General features: G+C 38.2%; 2 protein-coding genes across 5 annotated transcripts; one reads left to right on the forward strand and one right to left on the reverse strand.

The window, feature by feature from the left end:
• The first annotated feature begins 285 nt into the window (after positions 1–285).
• On the forward strand, positions 286–7775 carry si:ch211-114c17.1 (pre-mRNA-processing factor 39). Its single transcript, XM_041989381.1, has 15 exons — positions 286–363; positions 2108–2349; positions 2506–2631; positions 2742–2860; positions 3152–3319; positions 3461–3641; positions 3934–4038; positions 4484–4601; positions 4696–4850; positions 4932–5058; positions 5292–5563; positions 6317–6501; positions 6588–6662; positions 7012–7183; positions 7286–7775. The coding sequence occupies exons 1-15, from the start codon at positions 306–308 to the stop codon at positions 7355–7357; spliced, it is 2175 nt and encodes a 724-aa protein (XP_041845315.1). The 5' UTR covers positions 286–305; the 3' UTR covers positions 7358–7775.
• A 570-nt stretch (positions 7776–8345) lies between these two features.
• Positions 8346–15506, reverse strand: ubxn1 (UBX domain protein 1). Of its 4 annotated transcripts, none has more exons than XM_041989383.1 (11): positions 15460–15506; positions 14873–14937; positions 12883–12936; positions 12081–12208; positions 11835–11840; positions 11098–11182; positions 10729–10920; positions 10128–10179; positions 9903–10025; positions 9153–9336; positions 8347–8869 (listed from the first exon to the last, which is right to left on the reverse strand). In XM_041989383.1, the coding sequence occupies exons 2-11, from the start codon at positions 14929–14931 to the stop codon at positions 8829–8831; spliced, it is 924 nt and encodes a 307-aa protein (XP_041845317.1). In that variant the 5' UTR covers positions 14932–14937; positions 15460–15506; the 3' UTR covers positions 8347–8828. The 4 variants fall into 4 exon arrangements, with proteins under 4 accessions (XP_041845319.1, XP_041845317.1, XP_041845320.1 ...); XM_041989386.1 differs by lacking the exon at positions 15460–15506 and adding an exon at positions 15373–15377; XM_041989384.1 differs by lacking the exon at positions 15460–15506 and adding an exon at positions 15085–15198.
• Positions 15507–16275: the final 769 nt, after the last annotated feature.

Here is a 16275-nt window from a genome sequence, read left to right on the forward strand (position 1 = left end):
AAAAAAAGGGATTTTGAATACAGAAATTATGACCATCTGAAGAGTAAAGTCATGCATATGAGCTCAGTACAAAGTTGAAGTTGAATTGCTCATATTCAAAAAAAATTTTTCACCTGTAAGTATATTTTTTATAAATCTGTACAAACCCAGTTGTTACATCGACACCAGCAAACAGTTGTTTTTAAATACAAATAATAAACCACCACAGTTATTGGCTTAGTTTCTGTATTTTGGGAGTGTATTTTGGGGCCTTGTGCCATTTGTGAATTGTCGCGCTGTAATGACGTCATCGAGACGTTCCCATCATGGCGGCCGAGGGCTGTGAAGAGATGAGCGGCAACGGGGAACTCGAAGAGCCCTCAGGTAGTTTTTTCAATGAATTTATAGTTCGTAATGCATATTCTTTTACAAACATCCCAATATTTTGTATTAATTCTCAAGCGGTTAGAATAAAGATATCTTTCGGACCCACTCTTAGACAAGCATGAAGAGCTAGGCTAAGCTAACTTCAACTACACACCACGACACGGCACAGATCTCTGTAAACTGACTATCACAAACTTAACTGGTGCTTCATAAAGCGATAGACTACTGATGTTCAACTTTAATGACAAATTAGTAAGTAATTTCCAAAACAAACTAGTGGAGATAAGGCGTCAGTACTTCAATGAACTGATCTGTTAATGAAAGAAACCGACCTTTGCATATGTAGCCATAAATCTGGTCATTTTTGCTTTGTTTTGTTGATTACTACAGTCATCGGTTAATCACAAGCTAAATGCTTTGGGGTATCTTCCACATTCAGTCATCTAGCTGGTTTGAATGCAATCTTTAAAGGTCTATGCTTAAGACAGTCACTTTTCACTATGAAATTGGGATTTGATTAGAACCTTAAAATTATTATTTTATTCCATAATTACCATTTAACCTACTGAGTTAACCTACCATAAATCTATAGTTAAAATGTAAATATGTTTCACTACACTGTCAGAGTACAAATCAACAGTACTGTTGGCTGTTTATTTCCTATATCTTGAATGGCAAAAGCTATATTATTTATGCAATGGTTGATTTACTAACTGACAGGTTGTATTTACAAATTTCAGGCTGTGAGAGTTTTGTACAACCTGCATTTGTTTAGTCAGCTATTATCAGAGGCTCTAAAATGACTGGTTCAGTTAGTCTTTTGACAGAGATTGAGGGAAAATTCACCAGAGATTGCAATGAATTGTATTGCAGTATGTGCACATAGCTCCCACCCAATTGAGGAACATCAACTCTCGTTTCTTCCTGAATTAACATATTAGCTGTTTTCCAAATCAATTGGACCAGATGTACAGATTTTATTGGGGAAGTTTCTTAGTACAAGGTGTGAATGATGTCTGATTGAGTCCATGTGTGAATAGAAAAGTTATATTTATCATGAATTTTTCCAAGGTGGTTTTTCTTTACACTAGTGACCTTTGCAGTTTTTAACATTTTTTTTTCTTGTTTACAATATTGCATGTAACTATTTTGTTGTTATTGACACTTGTGTCGCAAAAGCTGGGAATCGGCATACCCAGGCCCATGCATTTGCCTCTCACCCAATTCAGTGTTGCTCAAGAGAGGGATATCTGAAGCAAAATGGATGAATGTACCAAAAAATATACAATGTTGATAACGACCATAGAATAAGTCAGAACACAGAGTTATGCATCATATGTTCACAATCATGTCCATGCACCATCACTCAATATTTTCCAGTGGTGAAAGCATGTTTCATGCCACCATCTAAATGGGTTAGCTCATCAGATTGTCTTCAGCCTCTGCAGAACTCTACACACAATAATACTCTTAGTCTAGTACTGTACCTGTTTGCATGAGCAGTATGCAGACATGTTTTCAGATATACTACAGAGAATAACGTGTTAAATTACTTTAATCTTCATGTAAAAGTTATCAAATTTATTTTTCTGAGAAATTTTCTAGCTTTATCAGAAGGCATATTACATGTACCAGTATTTAGTTTTGAGCAACATATTTCTGAAATGTTGTGAGTTAAAAGGAGCTTGGAATGACCCTCAGCTATACTCATAGTTTTTTTTATCTTTTATCTTCTCTGAAGTCATGGACGCCCCTGAGGTTCCTCCGCCACCTCCACCTGAGATGTCGGAGGAAAACGGCAGTGAAGCTGTGGCTCCTGAGGCTCCTGTAGGCCCCGATCCTGCTTCCTTCTCTGTACCTTCAGCTGTAGGAGATGAGGAGGGGGAACTTCCTGCAGACTTTGAGCGTCTCTGGAAGGCCGCACACGACAATCCTCAAGATTTCACCAGCTGGACTGACCTGCTGCAGTACTGCGAACAAGAGGTGTGGTGTTTTTAGAAGAAAATGGAGAGTAATTTGGAGGGAAAATCAAAGGAAACAATTCTTTCCTCTTTGTCACCTAGTATTGGCATAAGGTCAGAAATATGTCTGATCAGGTCACATCACATAATTTTTTGGTCTTTTCTCCCGTCTGTTAAGAGTCACATCACAGCATCACGCAGGGCGCTAGAGGCCTTTCTCATTCGCTATCCGCTCTGCTATGGCTACTGGAAGAAATTTGCTGATCTGGAGCGCCGTTCTGGGTACAACGACAGAGCAGAAGAGGTAAAACAGGAGAGCTTTTATAATTACTTTCTATTTCTGTCCATTTAAAGTGTACCAGTGTTTTTCCTTTTTTTTGATCGGCAAACATTCATGGTTGTGTATTGTGTTAGGTGTGTATTCAGGGTCTTCAGGTGATTCCTCTGAGTGTAGATCTATGGATCCACTACATCAATCTACTGCTTGGTACACTTGATATGAATCTGCCTGAATCACCTAAGCGGATCCGCAGGTAAGCTAATGCATTAGCACCATTCATTTATCAAAGATTACAGTAACAATAGACATTTTAAATTCCTTATTTGAATGCTGTTTTTTATTAGCTATAAATTATTATTTAACCCAATTTAAATATGGTATTTTTGACATTATTTTACCAGGACTACTTTGGTGACATTATAAGACTTAAATTATTTACTCCAGTCTGCTCTCTTAATGTAAAGTTCTGTTGTCAATCACTAAACCTGTCTGAAACTTTCTTGATCAAAACTTCAAGAGTTTTTGTTTTGTTTTCAAATATCAGTGTGTTTGAGGATGCGGTTGTGGCAGCAGGTCTGGACTTCCATTCAGACCGGCTTTGGGATCTGTATGTGGAGTGGGAGAAAGAGCAAGGTAACATGAAGAATGCTGCAGCCGTCCTGGACAGAGTCCTCAGGGTGCCCACACAGCTCTACAATACCCACTATGACAAGTAAGACCATCACAAAACGGTTTCAGATGTGACTTAAGAGATGTGAGAGTCCTGATCTAAAGTCTTTGATTTTTCACTCTTTCTGTTTTTCTCAATTTGTCATGTTAATCACATTTTGCGTCTTTCTACTTCCTCCATCAGGTTCAAAGAGCACCTGAACAATCATCCGCCTAAAGAAGTGCTTTCTTCTGAGGAGTATGAGGAGCTTAGGGCATATTGCCGTCAAAGCCAGAAAGCAGAACGGGCAGAGCAAGCCCAGGAGGAGGAAGAGGAGAGGCCACCAGGAGAGGAAGAGCCTGCAACACCTGAAGGCACAGACTCAGTGAGTGGTGTCCATCTCCCCTGAGTTAATATGAGAGAAAGTTTAAACTCACAGTTCTAGTTAGAAATATATATTTACATCAAGGGAATTGTGGAGTTTGGTATCAAACTGCTGATTCTCTGAATAACATAACTTCTATGGCTCCTCGAATATTTGGCTTTTAACGATTTAATTAAATTATCTTTTCATTGTATGGTTGGCCAATCCAATGACTGCTGTCAACCAATGCTGTCAGTACAGAGACGCCACCAGCAGCAGTTAGTCATATCTAATAAGAAGTTCTGTGTTTTAGGAGGAACTGATGCAGAAGATAAGAGAACAAGTATTGCTTCGAAGGGACAAAGTGTACCAGGACAATGAAGGAGAAGTCCGTAAGAGATGGCACTTTGAAGATGCGGTGAGTTTCTGCTAGCTTTTTATTTCTCTGATATTTTTCTTCAATTTCTCATTCATCTAGTCTATTTGTATTTGGTTATTCAGTAGTTGGTTTAGAAACAGAGTTAGAAATTGTTTCATAAATATGACTCCTGAATTTTGTTTTTAAATAAAAGCCGTACTTTAGTATACCTCACTTTAAAGTGTTTAATTTTATTTTTCTTCAGATAGATTTAGATTCTGTTATCAAAACATGTGCAAACACCTTCTCATTTGGGATTTGGAGGTTTTTACAATAAGTATTAAAATAGTGTCTGAATAATTTTAATTTCTTCTATATTGAATCATTACATATTTGTTACTGATCCTGTAAAGTCTCATTCTACTATATTTAAGGTTTTGGTCCTGCTGAGATATTGTAGTCAAATTATGGAACACACCTGACTTCCCTTAGTTTTTGCTCTCAGATCAAGCGACCGTATTTCCACGTCAAGCCACTCGACAGAGTGCAGCTCCGTGCCTGGCACTCTTACTTGGACTGGGAGATCGCTGAGCTGAACAGGGACACTAAAGATCCTACACAAGGTGAGCCCACATGATGAAGATGCTGTCAGTTGCCACTTGTTTCATTCATTTATCTGAAAGCATCTGTAGTTTTAACAAAGTTATCGCCTATTAGATCCAAACCAGGCAGCCACTGAGGAGTCAGAGGTTACGACTCAGCCTCAAGAAGCATCAGAGGAGGCTGTGGTTACCCACAGTGACTACAGGGTCCGCATTCTGTTTGAGCGCTGCCTGATCGCCTGTGCACTGTATGAGGAGTTTTGGACCAGAGTAAGAACATATCTGCAATTTACTACGAGTTTTATCTCTTTTGTGCATGTATTAATATTAGACATGTGCTGGTGTGTTTAGTACATTCAGTACCTGGAGCCCCAGAGTGTGGATGAGGCTCGGGCTGTTTACAAACGAGCCTGTGAGGTCCATTTGACTTATAAACCCAACATCCACATGCAGTGGGCGACCTTTGAGGAGAGACATGGTACGAGAAAACACTCGGACATCAAACACACTCATCTCTATTCTTTACTTCTATTTTTCTAATTAGGGTTATTTGTTTATTGTTACATTAATTAACTATAAACAATAATTATAGGAGCTACACTATAGGAAGTGAAAGCAATATGAACAAAAACTAATACATGCATCATTAAATTTGCATCCAATATTTTTAAGTCATCACCCTCATAAAAACCTTATTACCTTCTCAATCAGGTAACTCAACTGAGGCTCGCCGAGTGTTGGTGGCCCTGGAGAAAAGCATGCCAGGCTTGGCGATTGTCCGTCTTCGCAGGGTCGCATTGGAGAGACGAGCAGGCCAGCTGGACATATCGGAGGCCTTGCTGAGGGAGGCAGTGGATGAATCCAAAGAGAAGCCCACGTTACACGCTTTCTACTCCATCAAGCTGGCTCGTCTGCTGCAAAAAGTGGGCAGGAATCCCAGCGAAGCTCGCAGAGTTTTACAGGAAGCACTGGAAATTAGTCCGGTGAGATGGTTCACAATAAACCTTGAGCTTAACTTGTTTTTCTCTTTAAAAAAAAAAGGCCATTTTATATTGGTGCATGTTGCATTATTTCTACTTATCCATTACTGCTTCCTTGAGCTCTCTTCCATACATGATTGAAAGCATGCTACTTCTGCATACTTTACACTATGAACCATTTTAAAAAAAACTTAAAAGCTTTCTGGCCTTTATAAAACGAGTGCAGCATTGCAGCAGAATGTTGATGTGCACCCAAAATGGTACAAGTGCTTAATTTGCATCATGATTGAAGATGCATGCAGGATCAGGAGACGTCTGCTACCACAACCTATAGAAACAGCCTGTCACTTCAAACTGTATGATGCCACCATGTTTTTAAGTGTCTGGTGCTATTGTGCTAGACAGCATCACAAGTAGTGGACTTTTCCATGTGGAGATTAACAGGCTGTCCTGTTGTCTTTAATTAGCCAGACATCTACATACATGAGCATACGTTATTTGTCAAAGGTAACAGTCCAAGCATGCTTGTTGTTATTTCTTAAGCTCTGTGCAGTGACCAGTAAGCATTTTGTAACACTTGTCAACACCAGTTTGAGTTTCAAATCTTTCCAGTTTGCCTTTCAGCTTAAGAATTACCTCTGTTATTGCTTCAGCATCAGGTCTTTAGAAGACTTCTACTTCTTTAGCATCGCAGTTTCAGTTCAGCATTTTTATTTGCCCATGTCCCCCTCTTTCTCTTTGTGTGCTCATCATCAGGATAATGACAAACTGCACTTGAACTTGTTGGAGCTGGAAGTGTCGGGGGATCCCTGGGTGTCAGCCGAGGCGGTGCAGGAGTGTGTGACGCGAGCTCTGGCAGCTCCTCTTGCCTCACACACTAAGATCCTTCTTTCACAAAGAGGCCTCCAGTTTGCAGAGGATTACAGCAACTCTATCAAAAGGTGATAGTTCATAGCAAATATTATAAATCTAGTTGGTTATATATACCAAAATTATCATCTAAATAAATCGGTTTTGTCCTCTGCAGTGTGCTGTCTGTGTATGACGCACACCAGAAGCTGCTGAACGAGCTGGGTGGAACAAAGAGAGGAGCAGAAAACGGGTGAGAGGGGAAGGAATGATTCACTCAAACTAAAATGAATTAGAAGTTAGTGTTCAACTTAAACTCATAGCTTGTGTGATATAATCAAACCTTTTGGAAATATGAAACACTATTTTAAAAGTAACTATTTTGTGCACACCAATAGTTTAGCATTTCCTTTTTTCCTTTTAATTAGTATGGAGTAAAAAAAAAAAAAAGTTCATTATGATTTACTGCAGTGTAAAAGAAGTTATTTTTTTCTAATACACATCCACTGTTTAAATAGCTTTTTTTTAAAGTCTGTATTTAGATTTCAAAACATTCTGCATTAACTGAGTTTAGTTTAATTAGTTTCATTCTGATCCTGAAGGGATGAGGATGCAGAGAAGCTGAGCAAAAGTGATGATGGCTCTGCTGTTGCTGTGTCTGGAGAAGCCCCACCTACCATGCCACATGTTCCCATCACAACGCCGCCTCCTCCTATGGTAGGTACCGACATGAGCGCACAGGCTGGATATGGAGCGTACAGCAGCTGGTACCAGGTTGGTTTTTCACATTTATTAAAAAAAAATAAATAAAATGATAGACTATAGTCCTTAGAATATTTATGTTTTCACTGACAAAGTGTTTGTTATTCCTTCAAGCAACCACAATACAGCAGCTATGGCTACCAGAACACCTGGAACTACAACCAGGGCTATTACCCACCCAGCTAAAAGGGTGACAGCAGGTGGACCGTGCTGAACAATAAACTTTTAACCACCCAGTCATGCAGGTCAACCTGCTAAAGGATATCCCAGCATTGTCCTCTCCGTCCTTCCCCTCACTGGCCTGGATTTGTGAAAATGAGGAGCGGGCCTAATTTACTATGTAATAATTTCTGTCTGGATTCTGAGGAACAGGTGGAAAGATGGAAAGAAAACACATTTCAGCAGAGTGTCACTGCATTTTAATCAGAACTATTTTTGTATTTGTGGGACCCCTTGTTTGTGTTTTAAAGTCATCCACTTTATCCAACATCATAGGCATTGTATGACCGACATTTGGTACCGTTCAAAATGACTAGATTGTGTGTGTATGTGTGTGTGTGTTTTTCTCTCTTATGTACATAAAGGTGTTTTTATAGTGTCAAAACAACGCTTTATAATGTCTATTTGTGCTTCCATTTTAAGGGGAGAATCACCTCATAGTAACATGAGATTTGTGTCTTACACATATCCAGAATTCACTGTACACGTCTGAGGGAAGACCAGAGAATTGGTTCTGTAAAAAAAAATGTTTTAAATACACATTAAAAATGGACGACCCTCTTTTTTTTGCAACTGGCTCTTAGGGTCATAATATAGATTAGATTTGTGTTTCTTATTTCCCCTGACATAAAAGTACCATCTTCAAAATGAACATTTAACTGTAATAAATTTGTTTAATTTCATAATCATATTTATTAAATGCAAATGCATGCTTAAGTATATTACTTATATTGTATAATCTCCATGGTTTAAAGTGAATGCTTTCATTTTTTGTAGTTTTAACACACACTAGACAAAAGAACAATGAGACAAGAACTCTGTTGGACCTCACATTCGTAGGATTAGTTTATCAGTTGCTGGTTTGTTCTTTTTTGATTATAAAGAATTTAAGTAATGAAACAAGACACTTTCTGAAAATTCAGTCTTCCAAGTCACTTTTATTGTTTTTGTTGACTATGTAGACACAACTGTCAATATATCTAAACTTATTTAAAAAAAATGTCAAAAGTAATGTCACAAAATCGGGAAGATCATGAGGATTAAATTTAAGGCCCTTTCAGAACCACTTAAGTAGGTCTTGTGTAGTGCTGTAAGGATGAAGTTAAAACTGAATGGTTTTGTTCTGTGTGTTGTTGAAGTATCGGTCAGAAGCAGGCTATATGCGCTCTGATCACTGTCCAGTTCAATGTGCGCACTAACCCACAGGACCAGCAGGAGGCTGCATTCAGGGACCAAATTTTTCTTCGTATCTACATTTTAAGAACTCCGACATCTCTGAATGCAGCCTTACAATACATCTCTGTTTTAGTTACTTTAGTTGTATTATTGAGTGATACTAACAGATGGCAGCTCTTTTCCTGGACCAGTTTGTTTCAGGTGTCTGGTGTGGATGTAGTGGAAGTGGTGAGGTAGGCTCACAGAGCACATCGTCCTGTTCTTACTTCTTGGTAACAACCAGCACAGCTGAAGGCACCAAACCTGAGCAGAAAGAAAAGTTCAGGTAAGGTGAGAGACAGTCCAAATGAAACTTGCTTTTCAGATGTAACGTTAAACTTAGCTTACACTTTAAATAAATGTGTGATCCAAGTTTAAACAGTATATTGTTAGGATAATATGGTTACCAAAATAGATTACTTTTTATCTGCATGTGTGGGGTCTCAAATAAATAAAAAAATCTCTTTAGATTAAAAAAAATCCTTATGTGTGTACCAGCCTTTAGCTATACAGCAGCACATGCTCTCTATTCAAATTCACAGCTCACCTAGCTCTTTGAGGGGCTTCTCCATGTCCAGTTCAGTGTAGACGTGACGGGGGTAGGGTGACAGTAGCGTGAAGTCCTGACCTTCAGGTGTGTTACCGTTCATTTGCACGTATACGCGCACTGCTGCCAGCGGCTCCTGGGCCTTGAAGACGGTTGTGATGGTGGAGCCGTCCAGCAGACGGACCTGCGAATGAATAAGTTGAAGAACAAAGGAGAAAAGTTATAGAAATAGAGGGACAAAAATACAAAACAGTTTTAATCATAACTGAGTTTATCTAATCCTTGGAAATCACCTGAAACTAAGATGATCTGGACTTTTTTTCTTTTTTTGGATGGGTGTCTTGTGTCTTATTTCTCAGCCTCTTTATTAAAGATAATGGCAGAAGTTGTTTATTAACTTAATCCATGTGAATCTGCCATATTTGTAATTCAGAAAATAAAAAACATTACTTTGCAAAATATAAAAATAATTTTCCTGGCTTTATAAAAAGACTATAAAAGACAAAGAGGATTTTGGGTCTAGAATTAGGAGGCTCCTATCTTTCAGCACCACAAAGATTCAGTCATAAAGACGAAGCTCAAATCAATCAGAGGAGCTAAATCTTAAAGGTGATGAGACTGATGACATGCACTGCAGCACAATGTATTCAGGCTTCAGCCTCAACAGCTGTCACATGACCACCTCTCATAACATTTAAGTTGACACAGAAAGTAGAAAGATAGAAAAACATATGAGTCTGAAGCCTTCACCTGTATTCTGGACTCATCATACTCCTTTTTAGTAGGTGGAGGGCCCTGACTGGTGGGTGATGAGGGGCTTGTTGGGGCAGGCTGGGATGAGGCAGCCGTGCTTGTGGGTGCTCCACCTCCAAACTTCACAGGGAAAAACAACAAAATCAGCATTAAGGACAGGACACCCCTCCCCCCCTCACTAATTAATGGGAAGAAACTGAAAACGATCAGTGGCCACGGTACCTTCTGTGCTCTTTCCTCTCGGTCTCGGGCAATCTTATCTTTAACCCTTTGTCTGAGAAGAATGTAAAAATCAGCAAATAATCAATGATAATGAATAAAAAGTCCAACTGTCATTTTTATGAAATAATTAAAAAAAAAAAACAGCACAGGTATTTTTTCCAGAAATTTTTGTGGGCCCCTGAGCAACTCTCCAACAAATACAAATAATAATAATACTAATGTTATATTAAATTATATCATTCTGTATGCGAGAAGGTACACAGACATCTAGTGTGCATGACATCCCTGTGGTGTTAAAATAAGTTCATTAATAAATCTTCTCACAAAAATGTCTCTACAAAGTTGCAGCCAGAATGATGAAACCCTCTGATTTCATGTGATTCAGCACACACTGATTTCTTTTAGCTGATCAGATGGTGTAATCTAAAAATAAACTTTCCTCCTTATCAGATTACATCCTAGGTTGAGGTTGTTATTTTTGGAAAAGGAAGATAGGGGTAACATTGTTACACTACTTTACTACATCTCCCATATCATAAGCTTAATAGAGTCCTAATACACAGTTAGTGATCATAACCCAAATCTACATATCATTTCTCACCTAGCCATTTTATCCTCCATCTTCTCTTTCCTGCGTGCATCAGCAAGTTTTTTCATCTCATCATCTTGCAGCTTTTGGCGCATCTGCTGCAGCTCTTGGCCCTGCTTCCTCCGGTGCTTCTCCCTCTCCACCTCTTCTGCTCGCTCACGCTCTCTTCTCTCTGCCTGCTTTACACGCATCAGCTCTTCTAGCCTGATAAACAGAGGAAAACACGGACATCAATCACTTACTTGCCTTTCCATTTTGGCTCATTCAATCTCACCATTGGCCAGTATTTTAACAGTGTTATTCACCCAACCCAGGCTACTTTTAGAGAAAGACACATTAACTTTGAACCATCAATTTAAACTACTGTGTAGCCACCCTGACCTTTTGACTTGTTCGCGTCTCTCCTCCTCTGTCATTGGCTGCTTTAAAGCTTGCTCATTGATAAAGTTGCTCATGTCTCCATCTCCTGAAGCCAAACATGTTCATGTGAGAAAATGAAAAAGAAACAAGACACACTTAAATGGTTGTGATAAATCTTTGTCAACTGTAAATCAATGCAGAAATACAAAAAATCTGGGAAAAGTAACTCATCAAACCTACACAGCAACATTAAACATTAAAATCTAAGCACAAATACAGTAAATCTTCATAAATTAAGAGATTTTCTCTGGCACAGCACACCAACAGGCTAACAAACTTAACAAAATGATCACTTGAACCTCCGTAGTGAAAGTTGAGAAAATGTGAGAAAAGAAATCAAATACAGAGCGGAAAAGAAACAGAGAAACATATATGGATCATATTTTGTATAAACTAAAAGGAAATGTGATTTTTATCCTATCACAGATCTACTGTATGTTACAAGTTATTGATTCTTCCCTGAAAATGTCTGTTTCTCTCTGGTCCTCCGACTTCAATGTAAATTTATGACATATACAACAAACAATACTGCTCCCCGATTTATTCAGGGGGTATAAAACGTATACTATAATTATTGAAAGAAAATATTTAATAATGTACAACAGCACTCCAGACTGCAACCATTTGGGTGCATTCAGCAAAACTCCAAAATTTCTGATGATTACATGTAGATAAAGCAGTTTGGAAAAGGTTAGGACCTACTCCTACTCCTAACAGGTGTTGGTATGGTCTAACATTTAAGGGGAAAACTAGTTTATTGAGTCAGTCACAAACTTGCAGTAAAGTTGATTGAAGCAGCTATTTAGAAGCATCAATGGTCCTTGTGTAAAAAGTCAGTTTGGTGCCTTGTACAATCTTGTATTTCCAGCTTCCATCACGATATCACACCATCTATCTAAAAAAAAAAACAACAAAAAAAAAAAAAAAAAACAACTGTTTCTAACCTTCCAGAGTGCCCTCTATTGTTGGCAGGTCTGAACTGGCCTGGCTGTCTGCTGTTTCCCCCAAAACACTCCCCACAGGAGGCACATAGGGCTCGTCAATGTCTGGGTCATTCTCATGTTCCATTAACCTGAAGAAAGCACATGACAGAGATCAGCAAGGGAAGCTTTTCATTGCCTGATATAAGTTCACTTTTCTCTACATCACTTTTTGCTGCAGACAGTGTCCCTGAGGCAAGAGTGGCATCAGCTGTGTGTCATTTTAGCAGCATGTAAAGCTGTGATGACGCAGAGACAGACACAGCTTCCTTCTGGGTAGTAAGTGTTTAGAGCACTGTGTGAGACTGTGACCAGTATGCTACTCATATGTAAAGACTGAATTTTGAACTGATGTATTGCAACCCACAGATGTGTCAACTGTGCACATTGGGTTTGCAAACAACTTCGTTCTGAGAAGGAAGAAATGTGTTGGTGTGTGCAGGAGTCAGGACTTCAGAGCTGAGAAGTTACAAGTACAAATGTGCATAAATTGATAAGTGTTTCATTATTTAGTACTGGCTTAGGTCACTTGGAAACTGGGCTGAAGTGGTTCAGATTTAAGCACTGGGTCTTAAGTAATTCCTGTAATGAAAAGTTTAAAAGAAATTAAATCAAATCACTTAAGTTGAGTTGAGGCACACCGCAATTTGTAATAAAATTGGCTAATTCTCTGATTACTGGAATCAGAAAAATGAGACGTATCAGCTGATTTATAGAAGGAACATGTGGGACCCAATATGTTGTTATTGTGGTATGCCAAACTCACCAGTCCATTGCCTGCTCTATTCCCTGGTTCCCTGTATTGGCCACAGCCTTCTCCCTGAAAAAGGAAGACAACGGGCACACAAGTTTAGATTAATTAATGATTTTATTACAAAGCACAAACTTGATTTGTTGTTTTTAACAGAAACCTAGTTAAACAGAAAAAGATTTAGTTGTTCCTGTCGAAGCAACCCCTCCAGACTATGAAAGGTGGAGAGGCTGTTGTGTTTAATGACTTCCTCCAATGCAAACAGATTTCTTGTAAAAATTTTGCTTCATTTGAATATGTGGCTCTCCATATAAACTCCCTCTCATGTGCTGTTCATTAATATATACAGGCCAGCTAAAAACTGTGCAACCTTTCTGAACTGTAGTCAATAATCTGTGTTGACTTTGACTGTGTAGTTATTGTTGGTGATTTCAGCATTCATGCTGATAACCTGCAGCACATAAACCAATGAATTGTGTTGTGTTCTTGATAACTTTGGTCTAACTCAGCATGTGAAATAAAAAAAATGCACAACAGAGGACACTGTGTGGATCTACTCATCTCTAAAAGTCTGAATATTTCCAAGGTTGTAGTGATGGATGTAGCTCTGATCATTCCTGTGTTTTCTTTGAGAGTGCTATTATTATTAACAAGAATGCCCAAACAGAGGTTATCAAGAAACAGTATATTGGTTAAAATACCAGTGAAACGTTTATACAAGCTTTTTCTTCCTCACCCCCTCTCCAAACCTCCCCTTTCTTAGTAAGATTATAAAAAAAAGGTGTCCTTGAACAGCTACACAACTTCCTGACACTAGATAACTGTCATGTTTTCAGCTGCACCACAGCACTGACACTGCTCTAGTTACGGTCTTTGTCAGCTTGAGCTCAGATAGTGGAAATATTTCATCTAAAAAAAAAACAGAGACTACTTTGTGTCTACAGGTATAAATCTGAGTCAATAAAAATAACCTGGAGAGTTCCCCAAGGCTCCATCTTGGGGTTACAGCTGTTCAACATCTACATGCTCCGAATTGCTCAAATTATGAAAAACAACTAAATATGTTGCCCTAACTATGCTGATGACACACAAATTTACATAACCATTTCACCAGGAGACTATAGTCCGATCCAAAATTGATCAAACGCATTGATCAAATTAAATATTGGATGTGCCAGATGTCCATACATTTATTTTTAATTAAATCAAACTTTATTTACAAAGCACTTTTCATACAAAAGCAGCACAAAGTGCTTTATTAGCATTAGTAGACTAGACTACTGTAATGCTGTCCTTACAGGTCTCCCTAAAAAGACAATCAGACAGCTGCAGTTAGTCCAGATCGCTGCTGCTCGAGCCCTCACTAAGACCAAGAAAGTAGATCGTATAACTCTAGTGCTCAGACTTTTTACACTGGCCTCTTTACACTGGCTTCCTGTTTGTCATTGACTTCAAAATCCTGCTGTTAGTTTACAAAACACTGAATGGTTTAGGGACAAAATACATTCAGGATTTACTTGTTCATTGTGAACCAACTAGATCCCTCAGGTCATTGGGGTCAAATCTACTTTTTGTTCCCAGAAAAAGGAACTTAACATGGAGACACAGAAAGCAGTTTTTATGTTCCTCACATGTGGAACAAACACCCAGAAAACTGCAGGTGAAACTCTCTTTCTATATGCCATTTGTTTTAAAATTCCTCACACTTTAGCTTTTATGCCTTGCATTTTATCTTATTTTATTTTAGCCTTTTCTGTCTTCATTTACTTTCTTTTATTTCTTTAAAGTTTGTTTTGAATGTACTTTTGAATGTTTCCTCTGGACCCCTCTGTAACACTCCTATTATTCTATGTAAAGCACTTTGAATTATCTTGTACATGAAATGTGCTACACAAATAAACATGTATTACTTTATTGTTAAACAGATTCACTTTCACTTCCTTGGAGCCTGTCTCAAACAGGTAAAATTAGGTAAAAATCAATATTTGGATTTGGTGTCACTCACGCTCTGTTTCTGTCAAAGCCCATTTCCAGTAGGCTCTCTAGAGTTGTCAGCTCTGCCATTTTGACCTGAAACAACAAAATTATGTTCAGCGATCCACCAATTCTCCTTTTGGTACACTATTACACTACCATAATTTACTAGTAACAGAAGGCAAAGCACCATTAAGGTTAGCTTCAAATCCAGCTATGGCAAACTAAACTTATTGCTCTTCCTCAGCTCATACACCTGTCTAGAAAAGACATATTCCCTTTGTTATTATTATATCACACTATGTGAGCAAACGTTAACCTTTCCTTGAGTAGCAGCTAATTTATTCTTGTTCGACTGTTACTTAATCAAAACTGAAGTAATGCTAGAAGCTAAAATTAGCGTTGATGTAGCTAACGTTCATGATGCGAACGTTAGCTGGAAAGCTTCGAAAGCTAAAATGATTAAAACGATTATAACAACTCTCCGCCATTTGAGTTATTAAATTAAATTTTCCAACTGTAGATACATACGTTAGTATTATTAGTATTTTTTTAAAATAAAGGTAAGATCTGCATTTTCAGATATACGAATGAAAAGAGTGATGGTTAGCTACTCACACATCAGTCTACACCGCTCATCAGTACGGAAAGCCAGATGTGTCCAACAAAACGACGTCAAAATAGCGATTTTCTTTTAGCTACGAGTTAGAATTGCGGCGAGCAATGAAATTTCAGAGGTGGGGTATACTTTATCAAAATAATAAATATCTGTGACGTTTTTTTTATATTTTTATTTATTTTTTTAAGTAACTACAGAAGATGTGACATGTAGTTTGACAGGAGGCTGACCTTAAAGAGTTTAGAATGAGAAAGTTTCTTATCGGCTAGTATGATTTGTCTCACTATCATGTGGTCCTGGGGGTTAAACAGAATATAATTTGCTGACTTATATGTACAGGCTGGGCCTGTTACATATTTACAGTAAGTGTAATGATTAATTTTTCTCCCCCCCGCACAGTCTTAAATAGCCCTTACTCACAAGTCCACCATTATTCAGGAACAGATTTCTTTATGTTGAAGTCTCTTCTTTCAACAGCTCGTCAACTGACTGATTTCCACATTTATCATTTTTCTCTCTCCCTCGCTCTTTTTTTCCTCTGTATTCCACTTTCCTGACGTTTGTATATTTGCAGTATTTATTGGTGAGTAAGAACTTTATGCATTTCAAACTGATTAGCAATCAAAGAAACTACCTAATTTTGTACTTGTTAAGTTGTAGGACAATTTTAGTTTAAATGTCCAGAATATCATTCTATAATGTGTTTTCTCTTTTAATTTTGTTTTAATTAAATATTAACAGTGCACCTACAGGCAACTTAAGCAACTTGTTGGAAGTCCATTCATGTTTGAGTTTAAAAACGTCAACCACAGATC

Source organism: Melanotaenia boesemani, chromosome 7, assembly GCF_017639745.1.
Source record: "Melanotaenia boesemani isolate fMelBoe1 chromosome 7, fMelBoe1.pri, whole genome shotgun sequence".
NCBI classification, from domain to species: Eukaryota; Metazoa; Chordata; class Actinopteri; order Atheriniformes; family Melanotaeniidae; genus Melanotaenia; species Melanotaenia boesemani.